At 35.7% G+C, this 20,107-nt stretch overlaps 1 protein-coding gene across 1 annotated transcript in view; it reads left to right on the forward strand.

Annotated features, from left to right (window-relative positions):
• Window positions 1-20,107, forward strand: part of CSMD3 (CUB and Sushi multiple domains 3) — a 1,213,223-nt gene that overhangs the window by 760,118 nt on the left and 432,998 nt on the right. Inside the window, exons 28-30 of the mRNA XM_063451130.1 lie at window positions 2,843-3,045; window positions 4,095-4,286; window positions 17,090-17,228. Coding sequence (XP_063307200.1) covers window positions 2,843-3,045; window positions 4,095-4,286; window positions 17,090-17,228 — 534 coding nt within the window. The remainder of the gene's footprint in view (window positions 1-2,842; window positions 3,046-4,094; window positions 4,287-17,089; window positions 17,229-20,107) is intronic.

Below are 20,107 nucleotides of genomic sequence, written 5' to 3' on the forward strand. Positions count from 1 at the left end.
TTCCATTTTTTTCTAAGCTAACCAACAAGGAGCTATATATTTATGTAGCGTATACATAAAAGCCTTAAGTATCCTTTAAAAACAGTGTTTTTTGAAAAAAAAATGTCTGTGCACTACTCAAGTAAGAAGTGGAAAACTACCGTTTAGAAAAAAGACAAAGCAAACATTTTGTATTTGCTTATCCTCAAGGTACAAAACAGCCCTTCTCAGGAAAAGATTAAAGCAAACATCCTTATTAACCAATTATTAGCCATTTTAATAAATGTTTTCTTTTTTTTTACATCCTCCCTTCTTCACCATGTGTCCTGATTTAACCTGGTAATATTATTGAAACTTAGAATATATTTTTTTATTGCATTTAAGGATACAACAAACTGCTACTATTCAAAGTACAGATTTACTGTCACATTCTATTACTGTAATTTTCTCCAGTAAATGTTCCCATTAAACTGTTCATAAGAACAATGTCTAATAGTAATGTCACATTTCCTGACAGCAAACCAATCTAATTTCTATGTTAAAACAAAATGGAAAAAATGCAGATATTGAAATCACTGGATTACCTTATATAACATTTCATAACAATTGCAAGTAACCAAGTGTGTTTTAATATTTCTACAAAACCACAAATATGTCATTTTAAAGAAAATGCACAACACATTGTTTTATTTATTCATTTTCATATAGTAAAGTTTTTAATCATTTTAATAATTAAAGAGGTAACAGAAATCAAAACTCAATTAAGGAGAACTTTTTAAATCTCCTCTATATAGTCTATTGTTATCAACTGTTGCCAAGTTTGCTTATTTTGCAGGATACACTCTGTTATATTGTAAAATCAATATAAAAGACACACAAACTCTGGTAAAATGTTGTATAAAGGAATACAGTGGTCTCACTAAACAGCAGAATCTTTAGATGATATACAATTATTACTAGGAAAACAATGTTACTGAATTACAAGGTATAAACTTATGTCAAAAAACTCAAAGTGTGCTGGCACTCAATAACGTAGGGTGCAGGTATTCAAGGTTAACCCCAAAAAACACCTCCTAATCACAATCATAAATAAATATGAATACCGCTCTCAAATATGTAACAAATTGCAATAAAACTTATTGTTAATCATGCAATTAATTCATAGTTTTTATTTTTAATTCTTATTATTATTAAATAAGCTTATAAAGATATATGTGTTTTTGCAAAGTTGTGACATACATTTCATCCTATATACATGAGTTATTTACAAAAAATATATATATACAGAATCCTCCCTCATGTGAAGTAAAGTTCACAAAATATGTATATACAATTGGTAATGGTCCACAGAATCAGAAAAAATTGGAAACATTGAAAAATAAGAAAAAGGAAAAAGAAAAAATAAAAAAGAGAAAAAAATAAAAAATAAATAAAGAACAAAAATATTTGATGATACAGTCCTGGTATATTGCAGTCCAAGATATAGTGCACTATATGATTCAATGTCTATGGCTGGATCTCACCAATGTAGAAGTTTCTCCTGGTATGCACAGTAGGAGGATGCTGTGGTCTGTAGTTGTAATCTGATAAGGATATTGAAGGGGATGAAAAGATTCCTGTTGAGATGTGAAAAACGTTCATCTCACCACCTCTCAGTAAGTATATGTGTGGTCGGAATGGCAGGTCGTTCTCGGCAGTCTATAGATGGGCGGGCTGCGCGCTCGGGACGTCCATGTCCCTTCGACGGCCTCTGTGTGCTGCGTTCTGCCAAAACAGATGCAAATGCATTTAAATATCCTTAGTTGGTGGCTAAACCCAGCCGCATCCACTCCGTGGTCCTACTTCCGCATTCTGACGGCAGCGTGCGTCGCTGCGTCATGCGTGCTTCAACTAAACTTTATTGTACACTTACAAATAGCCCCACACAAACAGACTTAAATCTTAAGTAATATCTAACAGTATAAGGAGCCTAAGAAGTGAACATTGTGTATAATTAAAAGTAAATAAACCAAGTTAATAACTATGAATCAATACCACATAGTGTAATTTGTATCTAGTAGAAATAGCCTATGGAGTGAATACAATTTGTAATAGAAAACAAAACAAGGGAAAAAAAGGAAGGAAAGAGACTGCCAAATACTTTTTCTGTATATTAGAAATTAATAATTAGACAACTTATCTAACAACACAGATATTGATGTAAAAACACCTATAACAAACCAAATTATCCGAAAAATCAGAAAAAATCTAGAAATACTTCTAAAGTGAACTGTCTCAAAGTTAGATAATTATTATAGGGCTCACCTGTGACAGGTGATCAAGGGAAAAAAAAGGAAGGAAAAATATTTGAATATGAGCTAGTTGGACCACCAGCTATATGTAGTAAACAGAAAAAAGAGACTTTTTTTATTTTTTCTCTTTTTTCTTTTTCCTTTTTTCCTTTTTCTTATTTTTCATTTTTTCCATTTTTTTCTGATTCTGTGGACCATTACCAATTGTATATACATATTTTGTGAACTTTACTTCACATGAGGGAGGATTCTGTATATATATATATATTTTGTAACTCATGTATATATGATGAAATGTATGTCACCAGTTTGCAAAACCACATATATCTTTATAAGCTTATTTAATAATAATAAGAATTAAAAATAAAAACTATGAATTAATTGCATGATTAACAATAAGTTTTATTGCTATTTGTTACATATTTGAGTGCGGTATTCATATAAACTGATGTCATTCCATAGAATATAGTTCTAAATGTTTTGAAATTACCCAATCAAAAGGCAATGCAAAATATTACTACTTCAAAATAGTTTTTTTTTTGATAAGTAATTCATATTTTTTTTCCCTACAGTCTTCAGTTTCTAGCTTTCGATACCGAAGCATCACATGATATCCTTAGAGTTTGGGATGGTCCACTTAACAATGAGATGCTGTTGAAAGAGATTAGTGGTTCTCTTATACCTGAAGGAATTCACAGTACTCTCAATATTGTTACAATTCAATTTGATACTGATTATTACATCAGCAAATCAGGATTCGCCATTCAGTTTTCAAGTAAGTTAAAATGTGCTCTTATCTGTAGGGTAGTCTTGAGAAGAGATGCAGTAGTGATTTCTACAATAAAAAAGTTTTTTTTACAGTAAATACATCTTCAATTGGCTTGGTTAGTTGAAAAGCTGTATTGGTTAGTTGAAAATATGTATGTGAATTTAATCTATAATGAACAGTGTGATGCAGTCTACATTGTATACCATTCAAGCTTGTATCTTTGTGGTAAGTATACATTTGAAATGATATTGTCACGGCAAATACTGTTCTGATAGTGTTTGCATTTCCAGACTACACTAGTTGTTCTAACTGAGCATTTTAACAAGAATATCATTGCCTCATGTATAACAACTTTTATTTTTAAAAGTAGGACCTTGACTGAAAAATATTGACAAATTAATAACAGTGATACAACTATGCAATCTATCATGCAATACATGATTTTTGGGGGGCAAAAATTATAAATATGTTAATGTGCTTATCTTAATTTGAAGAAGAATAAATATATTTACCGTATTGTTTCTATATTTATATACAGTCAGTCTGTACAAATAACTAACTAGGATAAACTGGTCATTCTCTTCCCCTCCCATAAAATAAACACCTGTAAATTATAGTATTTACTTATGTCTTCTGATATTCAAAAATGCCATACCATTCTATAATAAATATGTACTACTTAAAATGTGTTGTAACAGCTTAGCTATCACTATATAGTACAATCATTTGTTGTAACAATTTCTGTATAATAGCCCATAAACACATTATTTTGTTGTCTAAAGCATTGCAAGAAATGGATACACTATAAAGTCTAAAAAAATCCCCAATATTTATACAAAAGGATAAATGAATAAGTGAAAATAATACAATTATTGTTCACTGCATAGTTGTGTGCTTTGTGTTACATGTATCAAATAAAAAAAATATGTTAATATTTTTTTAAAACGAAAAGTTGTTGGTTGTAAAAGGGTTACCAACAAACAATATATGTATACACACTTTTTTTAACAATTTTTATTTTTTTTAAATTGAAAAACATTAATATTTGTTTTTAGGTTCTGTTGCCACAGCATGTCGTGATCCTGGTGTTCCAATGAATGGAACTCGAAATGGAGATGGTCGAGAACCTGGGGACACAGTTATTTTTCAGTGTGACCTTGGTTATGAATTAGAAGGAGAAGAAAGAATAACTTGCATTCAAGTAGAGAATCGGTACTTTTGGCAACCTAGTCCACCATCATGTATAGGTATGTTACAAACCTGTTGCTATTCACAAACAAAGCACGTTTTTGTCTGTATGGTTACTAGTAATTACATTTTTACTTAATCTTAATAGCTTTGATCTAATCATATGTGAAAATAATAGCCTTAAAAGCATAAAACTATTTTATTACAGCCACACTCAAGTACTATTTTATTATGAAATGAGAATGCTCCTGAAAAAAAACACCAATATTTCAAAAAATTATATTTATGAAAAAACATTATTACAATCAAACTCACCTTTATTCCAGTGCAAGGACAGCCTCCTCATTGCAGCATGATCCACCCTCACTAAGATCACTAATACGAATGGCTTGCATCCAATTAGATGGTTCTTGAAGAGCTGCATTAGGACTCATAGCACATGCTTGTCAGTAGACATGCGCATGGTGAAAAAATTTAGTTCATCCAAATTGATTCAACCCCAAAAAAAATATTCAGGATTTGCGCATGTGGTGCTTCAGTTCAGACAAATTTAATCTATGAAATATTTTAAGGAAAGGGATTTGGACAAAACAAGGTGGCTTGAAAGTGGCCAATTAGTGTATTGCCAATGCAAATAGTAGTTAATAGTTAATACATTGCTAAACACAAACACACATACCAGTCAAGCCATAAGACTTGCTTTTCCCACAGAAATCTCACTTTAACAGTGCTCTCACTACTGCAAGGGATTCTGGGTAGACATACGCAAATGAGCTCAACAAAGAACAACATTTTTGTCTCATAATTCCATTTTATACATGGATTCCTTGGAGTATGTGCCTGCTGTATACAACAGCTTTGAAATATACAAGGATGGGTGCATTTTTGCTCAATTTGATTCACAGGAGGAGTAGTAGAGCTGTAAAAAAAATCTATACTTAAATATAAAAGCTATATTAAAATATTTTATTGAAACTAATGCACCATCGAATCTAATGTGCACCTAAATTTTTGAAACCTGGAAGCTGAAAAATGTTTTTGCTGGCGAATGTAATGGGCATTTATACAAAAAGATACTACTACACAACATTGTGCTAATTTAAAATTGTTTGTTGCCACATACCATAGTAACATTGATAGTATTTAAATTTTAGTGTTACAAGTTAAGTCTAGTCTTTCTTAAGTCCTCTTTCAGGAACAAAATTTACCTGTGTAAATTCACCAGAATTAAATTCGCCTGTGTGAATTCACAAGTTTTTATTCACCAGTTTTAATTCGCTGGCCAATTTAGAATTTTTTCCTGAATGTAATGCACCATCAAATCTAATGCACATTCAAATTTTTACATTATTTTCCAAAAAAGGTGCGCATTAGTGAGTAAATACAGTTTATATTTATGTATCATATACATAATAAATAAATAAATAATACATGACTGGTAAACACTCTCATCCTCTGCTTGCACCTTAGTTTCACTTAGTGTCTTCATCCACTCATCTCCAAATCATAGCTTTGTTCTACCATTCTCACTTTTTCTTGTGAGAATTTTCACATCTGCCATGTAATTTTGCTTTTTGAGAGCAAAAAGCAAATGTTCTATCAGTACACCATTGCACATGTAGAAAATGTACGTTTTTCTGCACATGTTCAAAAAACATTGCATTTCATGTGTTTATGACTGAAAAAACATCTATAAACTGAAAATAGCTCTGAATAGATAATGTGAAATCATTAGAACATGAAGCTAATTAAAAGTATAAAAAATATTAGAGCCTGTTTCATTGCAAGTTGTTTTTTTTAAAATTCTTTATTTTTTCTGTGCATGAAAATAACAAGCATTTGTAACGTGCCACAACAGCACGCATATTTTATCCATCAAGATTCGCAAGTTGGCACTAAAGAACTGCACATTTTTCTTTTTGTTATCGTTTGGTACAAGCTATAAACATTTTTTAACATATGTAAATTAATATCAATGGTATACGTGTATATCGTAGATGCATTACATAGAGAGAGCATAACAAATTAATTAAAGAATTGGACTTAACAGGGTGAAGCAGTACATTCACCCAAGGTACTCAGGATGGTGACTTAATACGCAAATAGCCAAACAAGATAAAGTTCAATAACTATGCTTGTGTGTCGGAAATGTAAAGGGCACTGCACATTTTTATATAGTTATGTTGCTTATCTGAGAGATCTTCTGTGCTGCTCAACAAAGAAGGTAAGATACTAGTATAGGCATAGCAAAAGAGCATACATTTAGCACTATAAGTTAAGGCATTTCTATTGCAGATTATGCATGAGTGAAAAGTATAGTGGCATGTGTTTAACGATGTCTGCATTTTTAAGATTTTACCAGCTCTTATATTCATATAACATGTCGCTTGTTTGCACTTTGATCAGTTCAGGTATAGGCAAAGATTGAGTGCATATATTGCATTAGGCTTAGTGTGCTGTGTCCGCATTAAGTGCTGCAAAGTCCAGCCTGTGTGGTCTAACCGATCCCCATCCGCCGTCGTGCCGGTGCCCGGAGCAGTAGGCGGCGAGGGCCCCTCCAGTCAGCGTTTCTCCAGTGTCCAGCCGCGATGCAGTCAGAGGGTATGCTTGCGTGGCTCCCCTGTTTTGTGGTGCACTTGTCATGGGCTTGTTGTCCCTGGTGGGGGTTGTGGGTCTCGCGGTGGTTGGATTTCCCCATTGAAGGTATGTGGCATAGGAACGCAGGCTTGGGTCTCGAGGGGAGACCCAGTCTGTCCCGTGAGTGTTCAAGGGTCAGCGGTGCTTTGCTGGGCATGTCTTCTAGTGCAGGGGATCTGTTCTGTCTTCAGCCCGAGGCTTTAAGGGGCACTCGCGCCTTCTTGCTGTCAGTCCCTTTCCGAGGGTCGTGGGCCCAGGGTTTCTCCGGATTGCGGATGCCTTCCCGGGCGTACGGCTGGCGCTGGAGGGGTATCTCCGAGTGAATGCCCAGCTCAGAAGAAGAGTATGCGGTGCAGACCACAGCGCCGTCCGGGCGCGTAGCTGGGCCCGGCGACTCGGTGGGTCTGGTCTTCGAACTGTTTGCCGTCTGGAGCTGCGAGGTAGGGGTGGTTGGCGGTTGTGTCTGCTCCGCACGGGTCTCCAGCCTGTGCCAGAACGCTGCACATACCGCTTCAAATCTGGCGTTGAACCTGCTCTCCCATGATGCTTCCTCGCCATCCTCTGCTCCATCCCCCATGGCGGCTGCGGCCGATAAGCGGGATGTCGCATTGTTGCTCTGTAAAGTGTGCTTTGCTACTTTTTCTCTAGCATGGGCCGGGATGACCCACTCCAGCCCGGGGGGGGGGGGGGTGGGGTGGGAACGGGATGCTTGCAGTAGCACAGCGGCCCCAGGTTGGAGGATCGGCCGTTTCCTCCCTCCGTGGGTTCCGCCACGTGTGTAGGCCTCAGAAGTGTCTTTTGGCGTCGGGGCGGCGGGTGAGTCTCCAGAGTAGCCAGTGAGCTTTCCCCGTCGTGTAGGTACTGTATACCATCTTTTTTGTTGCCTTTTTGTGGGAATTAGCTTAGTTTTAGCTCGGCTTGGAGTGCTTTGTGAGAGGAGCTCACCACATGCACGTCTGTCGGCCATGTTGGTCAGGCCCCGTTTTTTGAGTTAAATTTGGTTTTATTTTATTTTTTTTTACTTTTGTTTTCCATTTTCAACTGCATAAGCAAATGTCCATCATTGTGGATTCAGATGACAACCATGGGTAAAGATTGTTTGAACATGTAATAAGATTTTAGAAATGTTTTTTTGTGTGCCTGTGAACATATTTTTTTTTATTAATCTAAGAATTTACCCAAGATGGGTCTACCAGTTCTAGACAAAAATATGTGTTTTTCACATTGAAGATATGGAGTCAGTATGGAAAGATGTAAATCATTCCTAAGTTAAGGGACATGATAGTCACCAGAACAACTACAGCTTATTGTAATTGTTCTGGTGAGTATAAGCATTCCCTTCAGGCTTTTTGCAGTGTTTACATTTCAGCCTAGGGATACCTGCACTGGCCACTCCTCATATGGCTGCTAGAGTGTTTCCTGGGTCAGTGATGCACAGTGTGCAGCACTGTCATTCAGTGCTTCCACTCTTTGCATGGAGACACTGAACTTTCCTCATATAGATGATTGATTCAATGTATTTCTATGAGGAGATGCTGATTGGCCAGGGCTGTGTTTGACTTTTGCTGCCTCTGCCCCTGATCTGCCTCCTTGACAGTCTCAGCCAACTCAATGTTTTCCGATTCTGATGATGTCAGCCAAGAAGGCAGATCAGGGGAGAGTCAGTGGCAGCAGACTGGAATAAAGGTAAGATTTTGCAATATTTAGGGGAGAAATGAGGGCCAGCAGGGCTAGATGGCTGTTTTAACACTATAGGATCAGGAATACATGCTTGTATTCCTGACTCTATAGTGTTCCTTTAGCAGTCACAGGTGGAGACTATGTGATGGAAACACCAAAGGCCCTTTACCTCAGAATAAATGTCCCAATAGCTAGACAAAAACTGTCCAAGCCTGAAATTATATTACAGAAGTCTCAAATTTAAATCTAGATTTTAAAAAAAATATACAAAAACTAAACACGCATTCGTGATTAATTTTAAATGCCCTGTAGTTTTTTTATAGCATGCAATTAAAATTTCTCTAGTTTATGGATGCATTCATTATATAAATGCTCATAAGACAAAATATAATAATTCATAAATAGTTATGTGGGAATAAAAAAGTTACTTTTTTTTTAATTAATTCATATAGCCTTTATTTTCAATTGTACATGTATACTGCAGATTGATTATTGTAATATGTAAAACTGAAGAAAACTAACATTTGATAAAGAAAAAAACATTTAAAAGACAGCTATGTTCCTATGGTTTATCACAATGTGAAATTCAAAATAATATCATTTATGTTCTTTTTTATATAAAAGAACCTGGGGATATACAAGAAAACAAATTTGTACTCATTGTCACAGCTATGCGTCATTTGAAAAAACATGTGCTTTAAATAAAGGGAGATGTGAGTGGGTGATAATGTACATTTGTGTGACAATATAGTTTGACATACAAGGTAAAGTATGATTGAAAGTCAAGTTAAGAAGATAGTATATCAATCAAGGGAGTGACATTTCCCCGGGCTCATTACTATGGAAACCCAGAAACATGGCATTCATGTTACAGGGACATTAGGATAAATTGTTTTAAATTATGTGAAAGGCAACAAAGAGACATGCCTTACTCTGCTGCTTTTATTACTATCAGATAATTCGTGCCTTAAAAAAGAGACTTATTAATGTAAAAAAAACACCTCCTAAATTAATAGTCAAAATTGACATCACAATCTAGTTAAAAAAAAAATCCATGATAGGCTGAGGCTTTTTTTATCTGCCCAGTGTAAACCTTCAAGGGTTGACTGGTAGTCCTATAAATATGTTGGTTAAAAGATTTTTCAGGTTTTTTTGGGGGGTGATTGGATGGATTTTATTTACAGTAATTACACATCGTAAAAAGAAAATCCCAGTATTACATTATAAAACATATTCCTTCTTCAATGGCAAGAAAAATTATGAGTTGGCTTAAAGAAATACTGTAAGCACTATTGCAAGTTATTATAGTGCTATCAAAGCTATCCACATACTTACATACTTAAAAACCCTGTCCCGGTTGGAGTCCCCCAAGGCTCTGTCCTTGGTCCCCTTCTATTTTCTCTTTATACTGCCTCTCTTGGCAAACTTATTACCTCTTTTGGATTCCACTACCACCTGGACGCTGATGACACCCAGTTATATCTCTCCTCCCCGGACCTCTCTCCTGCTGTCCTGCAACGTGTCACTGCTTGCCTTTCTTCCATCTCTGACTGGGTGTCCTCCCGCTTTCTGAAACTCAATCTCTCTAAAACTGAACTCCTTGTCTTTCCTCCTCCTAATACTGATCCTCCTCTTTCGCTCTCCCTTCAAGTTTGTGGTACCCACATCAGTCGATCCTTGCAAGAGTGCTGTCTTGGCGTCATACTTGATTCTGGCCTCACCTCTGGCCTCACCTTTGAGCATGTTGCCAAATCCTTTAGATTCCATCTTAAAAACATAGTCCACATCCGCCCCTTTCTTGCATCAGATACTACCAAGGAGCTTGTCCATGCACTAGTAATTTCCCGCATGGATTATTGTAACCCTCTCCTGATTGGTCTTCCCAAAAGCCGTACTGCACCCCTACAGTCCGTAATGAATGCTGCCGCCAGACTGATTTTCCTCTCTAGTCGTTTCTCTCACACCTCATCCCTCTGCCAGTCCTTACATTGGCTTCCTGTATGCTATAGGAGTCAATTCAAGGTACTAATTCACACCTATAAAGCACTGAACAACTCTAGCCCCTCTTATATCTCCTCACAGATCCATAGGTATGTCCCTTCTCGGTCTCTCCGCTCTGCCCGTGACCACCTCCTGTTCGTTGTCCGCACCCGTACGGCCCACTCACGCTTGCAGGACTTCTCACGGGCGGCTCCCTTCCTATGGAATAGCCTGCCTACTGCCATCAGACTCTCCACTAGTCTTGCATCTTTTAAGTAGTGCCTTAAAACCCATCTGTTTAGGAAAGTTTATGGCCTCCCAGAGTAACCTCTGCCTCAAATACCTGTCTCTTGCTCTCTCCTAAAGGGCAGCCCACCTTATTTGACTGCAAATTCCTGTCCTAATGTGTTTTACACCCCACCTCCTATAGAATGTAAGCTTGATTGAGCAGGGTCCTCTTCAACCTATTGTTCCCGTAAGTGTATTTGTAATTGTCCTATTTATAGTTAAATCCCCCTCTCATAATATTGTAAAGCGCTCCAGAATCTGTCGGCGCTATATAAATGGCAATAATAATAATAATAAAAACAAGAGAAATCTCAATGTATCCTTCCTGGTAAAATATTTTATAAACAAATAAATTACCTACCCTCAACAAAAAATTAAACCCTTTTATTTTAATAACTAGAATGATTGGAAGTGAGGCTTCAACCCATACCTCCAAGCTTTCTTGGTCTGACAGCCAGGACTTTTATTTTTCGGCTTTCATTCGTAACATACCATGACATCACGCATGCATATACAGTGCCATCATGATCTGATATACAAAATCATTGTATTCTATGGCAGAATCTTAAAATATTAGGTGCATTGTTGCAAACGCTGTACACTTGCCGAATTTCAACAATATAATGGATTAGACCGTCGTCCTGGAGGCATACATCTAAGATAAGGTATTTCAAGAAAGAGACTGCGACAGCTCAGAGGGAGAAAAGGTGAGTAATTTTTTTTTTTTTTATTTGTATTTTTTTTTTTTCACATATTATTTATATTACACCTGGGAACACCCTGACCTAACTAGGGATCTCAAAACTTTAGCATTAGGAAACAGATATGTATTTCTAACCCTGGAGTGTTCCATTAAAATCAGATTACATTGTATGGCTTTATTTAGAAATCCAAATAATTGGCACTGTATATGTGAAATTATGAATCTCACAGGTTAACAATTAAAGCCATTTTATGTAAATGAATATACATTTGTTTAGTGATATAATTAAAAAGATTTCCTAAATATTTAACAATAAATATGCTAATAAAATCACACAACTTTATATGAGTTGGCACCTCCATAATATTTTCTTTTATACATATAATTAAAGCCTCTATAAAAGATTGCAATTCCATATTAATTCAAGATAATTTTTTTTCTTTGCTCTTCCTTTGCCATTTCCCTGAAGCATGCTAAAAGATGACTTGCTGACAGAATTTAGTTATTGCCTAAATAATTGTATTTAATCTAATCCTGCTGTCACAGTGTTTCTCTATGTTGTACACGCTCAGTAAAATATCTTTGAAGAACAAAATTAAATCGTGATATCTATGTGTTTTCTTTTGAGACATTGACATAAAACTGTACACATTCTTTCAGTAGCAAGCATAAAATATCATTGTGTATCATTGAATTTGGTAAACATATGTATACACATTTCAGTTGTAAATTTAATAATCTTTTTATTATATGTGCACAAATTATGTCTCTCAAAAGTATTCAGTGGACACACAAAGATTTTAATTCATTGTTTTATTATTATTATTTTTTTTATGCAGTTAAGGACAAACAGGGATTTTGTCAGAAAACAATTGTAAACAAACCAATTTAGTACTATAACCACCATCTATTAAGGGGATAACTAAACATGTATGTAGGTAGTTTAAGATTTATTCTGCAGAATTCATGGTACAGTTCATGTTACCCATCACTGCTGTAAGTGAACATTTGAATCAATCATTAGCTGTGATTTGTTTGAAAACGTATGATACCAATACAATTATTTTAAAATTATTGTATCTACAGTAATTGGAGAATTGACAAACGGTGGCAGCCATCTTGTCATGTTTTTATTACATAAGCAGAACATGTCATGTTAACATCAAGTTATACCACAGAATAGGAGGAAAGTCTGGTAGAGGGGGTGGTATTGTGTCATATCTTTTACATGTATATTCAAACAGGGACAAACAAAATTTCCACTCTGGCATGCAATGTGCTACTAATCAAGTGTTAAATTACTTTTTTGATGTATTTTTATATAGTGAGTGTGGAGATTAAAGTCATTGGTTTTAAATATAGCTTACAACAATTACAAAAATAATCTTTTTTTAAGGATTGATTTTTCCCCCTCCCTAAAAAGTGTGTCAAAACTTTATAAATTATTCAAATTTGTCACTAAAGGTTTCCAAGTGGTTGAAGTACAACATTTCCCATTTACTTTAATAGTGACTTCTGCGGATAAATCATTTGAAATGTTTTTCTAATAGATTTGAATCATTTGAAAACCAAGAATATTAAACTGAGACCATACACGGTGTCTCCTAAATTCTGCATGTCATTTTAACATAACTTTATGCTTAGTCTGAAGATTCTCTTGCTTATGCGTGTCAACATTTTTCATGCATTTTATAACTCTGAAGCTGACTTTTAGTTAGCTTTGTCGCTTTGTAATAAAGAAACTGCAGTTATAAGGCAACAGAACTGTCAGTAGTAAATACAATAGGATTAAAAATGCCCCAAGTACTTTAGTTGTAACACTATAAAGACAATGTAATGATAGCTGGCTTGCATTGTGCTACTGCTGTAATTCACTCATTGTTAGAATGGTAATAGTCTCTCAAGGTTGATCGCTTATTAAGATATTTTTTCTCTAATCTTTGTGCATTAAAGTAATGGCAGAAAATAGATATATATATTTCAAAGGCAATAGTTTTTCCACTTAGAGATCCACAGGGGTTTACTCTAGTTAAAGTACAGATGCACTGAAAATGATAGGAAGGTCATTGTTCAATAAGGGCCAACATTATATTCCTTAACTCAAATTGTTTTGAGCATGTTCCTTGGTTACTGTGGGAGTTATTTGTAGTAACAGGGCAGAGTCACTTCATTATTCACCATGAGTGAATTGTAGTGGATTTTAATTAAATTTATTCCTCCACAAGCCATAACTACCACATTCTCTCAGTTATCCCCACAGCTATATTATCTGTGATGGATAAGAGATTATTATCTCTACATAATGCTACTCCCACCTATCTATCCTCACTAATACACAAGTATACCCTGTCTAAGCCCTTACGCTCTGCTGAAGACTTACGTCCATCTTCTGTCCACCTCTGATGCTTGCCTTCAAGACTTCTCCGGGGCTGCACCATTCCTGTGGAGCTCACTTCCCTCCTCCATTAGATGCTCACCCAGTCTCCACTCCTTCAAAAAATCATTAAAACCCCACTTCTTCATAAAAGCATTAACTGCTCCCGACTGATTCCTCTCTTGCAACTGTCATTAGTCTAATACTATCCTTACCTTTTGTGTCACTTTACCCCACTCCCTCTAGCATGTAAGCTCATTGAGCAGGGCCCTCAACCCCTCTGTTCCTGTGTGTCCATCTTGTCTGGTTACAACTACATATCTGTTCTTCCACCCACTGTAAAGCACAACGGAATTTGTTGGCACTATATAAATAATAACATAATAATAATAATAGTTACATCCATAATCTCTTATCCATCCCATCCATTCTCTTCAGTAATTTTCTCCTGCTGAGCACAACCAGATTCCAGGATTCATACTTACAATCATGTTATTTTTTCCATCCTAACAGCTATATTTCTATCTTCACACCAACAGTCATATTTTATTATTCATTCCAAAGCCATATATTCTTTTGACACAACTAAAACCACCATTTCCTGCTCACCTTGGAAGATATTAATAATATTTAAGATGTTACATAAGAGTAACATTTGATAGAATATCTTCAATATGAAGTCAGGTTCTTCACCTTGATCACTAAACTGTGAGGGAACAATTCAGGTATCTAGAAAAAGACTACTGATCCATTACCCGTGCCCATACATCACCAGAGATGGATTATAGGAGTTATTTCATTTCTAATGGCACCACCTATTATCTATCTGAACACATAGCCAGTGCTTGAAATTTAAAACCAAGAGAAACATTCTTGTTGACTTTTAAAAAAAAATGTATGCTCTTGGGTATGTGGGAAACAAGACCCATCCTTGAAGATGTGGTAAAGCTTTGATCCACCCTCGTTGCAAGTGTGCAAGTGCAAGTCTTTCTTTTGGTGTGCAGCCTTCTGAAATATCATTTTAAACAGGAAATTTCAAAGGCAAAAACAAAAAGCAGGAGAACAAACTAATGTTTGTACATGTTTAGCCTGACAGGGTTGGATTGGGCCTGGTGCTTACAATTATGATGGGCCTAATTACAGAATCTTATCGACAGAAAACACTAAAACATTTATACCTCCCAAGTGCAATGTATCTGGCAGAGGTCATGCTTGAGGGAATCTCAGAGGATATAGCTATCAGAAAACACATACCCTATGCAAGTCTCTCGGTTTCATCTTTCAAGTAAATCCATATGCCCTAAGAGCAGTGTCCGGTGAAGCAGGATTTCAGTGGACGGGGTAAAATGGTGAGCCACTGAAGTGTATCACGTAACCAGAACCTCCCAAAGGGACAATCATGTCTAAAAAATGGGCATGTCTGTACAAAATAAATTGATGGTCAGCCTAGTGTGAATGCACATCAGGCTGCCTGTCAATCATGCAGGGTGACCAACCAAGGGCATACTGTGCAGACAGCACCCTGAGCTTGGCATAAATGCATCTAATGATGCGCTAGCTTTGCGCTTTCCAAGGACTGTACCCTAGCACTCGCCAGGCCACTCCTCTCCTAACTTTCTTACTACCAGACAGAAGCTCCTCTTTTACAGTCTGGGACAGAGAAAAAGTGTATGTAGTGAGTATAGAAGAAAGGGAACATGCCACAGTGTTAGAGAGACTGAATCAGCAAGAGCATTCGCATGCGCAAAGTCAGCTTTACCTTAACTAATTTCATTGTCAGCCAGCCCACACCAGTTTTGTTCCCCATACTTAAGCAAGAGCATGTGAAGAGTAGTAAATATATATATATATATATATATATATATATATATATATATATATTTTAAATCAATGGGCCTATTTCATAGGTATGGGGCCTGAAACTGCAGCTCCATCAGCTCCTATATTAATCCGGCCCTACTTCTTGATCATACATGATAGATGGTACATGCTGACAAACTACGAGAATACAATTCATGAGGCATACCATATATTCCAAAATGCATAGACTCTGTGGCTGACTTCTGTTTTGCTCACTAACCTACTTTTTCAACAAATTTACCCCCTTTTATAACCTTCATTTCTTTTTTTCTTGTTTCTGTTTTCTTTTCTTTACATTTGTTGTTTTGTCTCTTCTACAATGTGTTTCCTCTGTGGGGATCATAACAATCTTATTTTATTCTTACTATTTATATACTGGTTAGACCTGACTCACAAACTTTGTTGGATTGTCTTCTACCACTGTGTTTAAACTTTTATCTGCACGCACATATTGAATTTCATGTCTATTTTTCCGTTGTTAATTATTGTTTATTTTTAGTAGGCTAGGTGATTTCAGAAATATGTATATATTTGTTTTACTGCTCCTCCTCTTTTTCACTTTTTTTCTCACTTGATCTTTGAATGGTGAGAAAATATGCCTATTAGTGCACTTATTAATATATTTATTACATTTATAGTATGTATATTTTTGTAGTAAACTAATGGGCACTTTTTGCACCTTTTTGGTTTGTTAGATTTGTTATTGTGAATCTTTTTTAATTAACAAAACTTGGACAAGCTAATCTGCCTTATAGAGGATATTTGGCTCCACAAAATGTTTTAATTTATTTATTTTCAAGTGAAATAGTTTGGATAAAATTATTTTTTTTCATGGTATTCAAGTCTAATTCTAGTCCCAGGAAACTTTAATAGAAACTTGTATTATGAATATTCAAGACCATCATTTCAATCCTTGACAATGCAAGCACTGCACTGATGAGGGCCAGAATTGTGCCTCAATTTGTACTCAGCAGTGTGTTTGTCCATTTATGGCACGGGCTCAAAAAATTACTACTTAGAAGTGAACTGCTATGAGAACCTACAGAAATATGTTGTGGAAATGTAAGGTTGTCACAGTCTTTCACAGCTGCAATGTATGGGGCAGGTATTTTTTAATGCTTTATAAGTGATATATATATATATTAGCCTGGAACCACGTATCTAAAATAATGGTGAATTTACCCCTCTATTGCCCAAAAATAATGAAACTCTTTTTACTATATAAAATTGTGCAAAGAACACATGCTGTAATACAGCAGTGGCTATCAGTTAATATGTTCTAGGTAAATAAAAAATGAGAGGCACATAATTTAATATCTGTTTTTTTTTTTTTTCTACAGCTCCTTGTGGTGGCAATCTTACTGGATCTGCTGGATTTATACTATCACCAAATTTCCCTCACCCATACCCACACAGCAAAGATTGCGACTGGACTATTACAGTTAACCCTGACTACGTAATTTCCTTGGCATTTATCAGGTAAGTGTACCTAAGCAGCAGTGGTGTCCAATTTGTAGTAAAAGTGTCCATACTTGTTGGCTGGCAGAGAATTATAGGAAATGGAGTCCAAACACCTGCTGGTCCTCTATGGTTGGATGTCCTTGTTTTAAAATACGTTATAGATATTAAAGTATTATAATGGTATAATGTATTAGTTAATTATCTCCCCTTCCTCACAAAACTATGAGGGGACCATTCAAATATCATAATATATATATATATATATATATATATATATATATATAAATATAAAAAAATGATATAATATATATAATGCCAACCCATATATATGGACCGGTGAGGACTAAAAGGTTGACTAACCGACTACTGTTTGTAATGTAATAAACACATTCATTATTATTCATTATTGTTCATTATTTTGCAACAAGTCCTGTAAATGTCACTATTTTTTTTTTACTTTGTGGAATTATACAGGGAGTGCAGAATTATTAGGCAAATGAGTATTTTGACCACATCATCCTCTTTATGCATGTTGTCTTACTCCAAGCTGTATAGGCTCGAAAGCCTACTACCAATTAAGCATATTAGGTGATGTTCATCTCTGTAATGAGAAGGGGTGTGGTCTAATGACATCAACACCCTATATCAGGTGTGCATAATTATTAGGCAACTTCCTTTCCTTTGGCAAAATGGGTCAAAAGAAGGACTTGACAGGCTCAGAAAAGTCAAAAATTTGTGTTTAGCAATGTATTATATATATATATATATATATATATATATATATATATAGTTAATACATTGAGATATATATATATATATATATATATATATATATATATATATATATATATATATATATATATATAAACAATATTGGGAAAAAGAAAGCACACCCTCTTTGAATGCTATGGTTTTACATATCAGTGTATGATATGATAGCAGGTCTTAAAATTAGGTGAATGCAACCTCAGATGAACAACAACACATGAAATATTACACTGTGTCATGATTTCTTAAAAAAAACACATAAAGCCAAAATGGAGAAGCCATTTGTGAAAAACTAAGTACACCCATATTGCTTCCATAGACATTAAGAGTCTAAGTAGCAGACAGGTGCTGCTAATGAAATAACAAATAAGAATGATGCTCCACCTGTTAGAATAAAAACTCTACAGGTGAGTGTCGAGCTGGAATTAATCACTAAAGTTAATAATAATTATTATTTACAAATTTACAAGAAATATAGAAATGCATATCAAAACCCATATGAAAACCAATGTATAGTGGTCAAAATGATAATCAAGAGCCAAGTGGCTCAACCTCCCTATACTCAGACTTGAAGTGCTTCCTATTACTAAGATTTCAGACTTTAATAAGTTGGTTTATCTAGAATAGGAATATAGTACACTTTTATGAGTAGATAAGTCTAGGAATTATAGTTCCAAAGTGAATTCCGTATAGATCGCTATAAGGGAATAAACTGCGGTGTATAAATTACAGTTAAGTACTTAATCTGTAGTGAACTCTTAATGTTTAGTAGAGGAACAGAGTGATAGCAGTGTGTTGATATATAGTATCAAAGCCACACTCTCAGTGTTTGCTAGGCACTGCTGATACATTTGTCATGCAAAGTTGCAAGGATGTTGCAATGTCAAAGTTTAATAGCTTTTAAAGGAAGAGCTATGGTCTTGCCTATATGAGAACGTGATCTAATCTCAATTCAGAACTGATCCCTAGTCTCACTTATAAGCAAGTAGGTATAAAGAGCAACAGTCCTATACTAAGAGTATCTTCCTAAATTTGTCGGAGGAAAAATAAGAAAAACAAATTAAAGTTAAATGCTAAAGTGCATTACAATGCTTAGAATGCTGGTTCCTGCACTTGTGATAAATAGTGCCCTGTGAGGAAAAAAGAGAAAGGTGCCCGACGCGTGGTTCGGTGCCTTAGATGTGCACCTTCATCAGTGATAACCTACCCCTGATGAAGGTGCACCTCTAAGGCAATGAAATGCACGTTGGGCTCCTTTCTCTTTTTTTCTGACAGGCACTCAGGGGTTTTCTGGGACATCATCTCCTGGAGCTTGTCTGGAACTGGTTCATGCAACAGGTCAATGATCCCAAGCGCACCAGCGAATCTACAACAGAATGGCTGAAATTAAAAGAATTAAGTTGTTGAAATGGCCCAGTCAAAGTCCAGACCTCAACCCGATTGAAATTCTGTGATAGGACCTTAAGAGAGCTATGCATGCAATGTTGTAAAGAATAGTGTGCCAAAATTCCTCCACAACAATGTGAGAGACTGATAAAGTTATACAGAAATCAATTACCTCCAATTATTGCTGCTAAAGGTGTTTCTACAAGCTATTGTATCATAAGGCGTACTTAGTTTTTCTCACATGACCTCTCCATTTTGGCTTTATTTTTACTTAGTAAGTCAGGACACAATGTAATATGTTGTTATTCATCTTAGGTTGCACTTACCTAATTTTAAGACCTGCTAAAGAACAGATGATTGTTATTATGCCCTGATATGTAAAACAATATAATTTAAAGATGATATACTCTCTTTTTACTATAACTGTATATAGTGATCAGCCACAACATTTATACCACCTCTCTAATATCATGTAGGTCCCCACTTGTGTTGCCAAAATTGGTCTTTCAGCCAAATGTATTAATACCAGGTAAAAAATTACTAAGTATTACTAAATTATGCCCCTACTCGCTATATCGCGAGTAGGGGCATGTCTATTAAACAGTGAGCAGCCTGTGGCTGCTCACTGTTAAAAGAAAAAAACGGGGCCCCCCCTCCTGAACCACCACCCATGCCGCGCGAGTGGAGGCTTTTAAACTGTAGGGGGACCTATTGCCCACCCCCTGAGCGGCGGGTGGGGGCCC

This window comes from Pelobates fuscus, chromosome 4, assembly GCF_036172605.1.
Source record: "Pelobates fuscus isolate aPelFus1 chromosome 4, aPelFus1.pri, whole genome shotgun sequence".
Taxonomy (NCBI): Eukaryota; Metazoa; Chordata; class Amphibia; order Anura; family Pelobatidae; genus Pelobates; species Pelobates fuscus.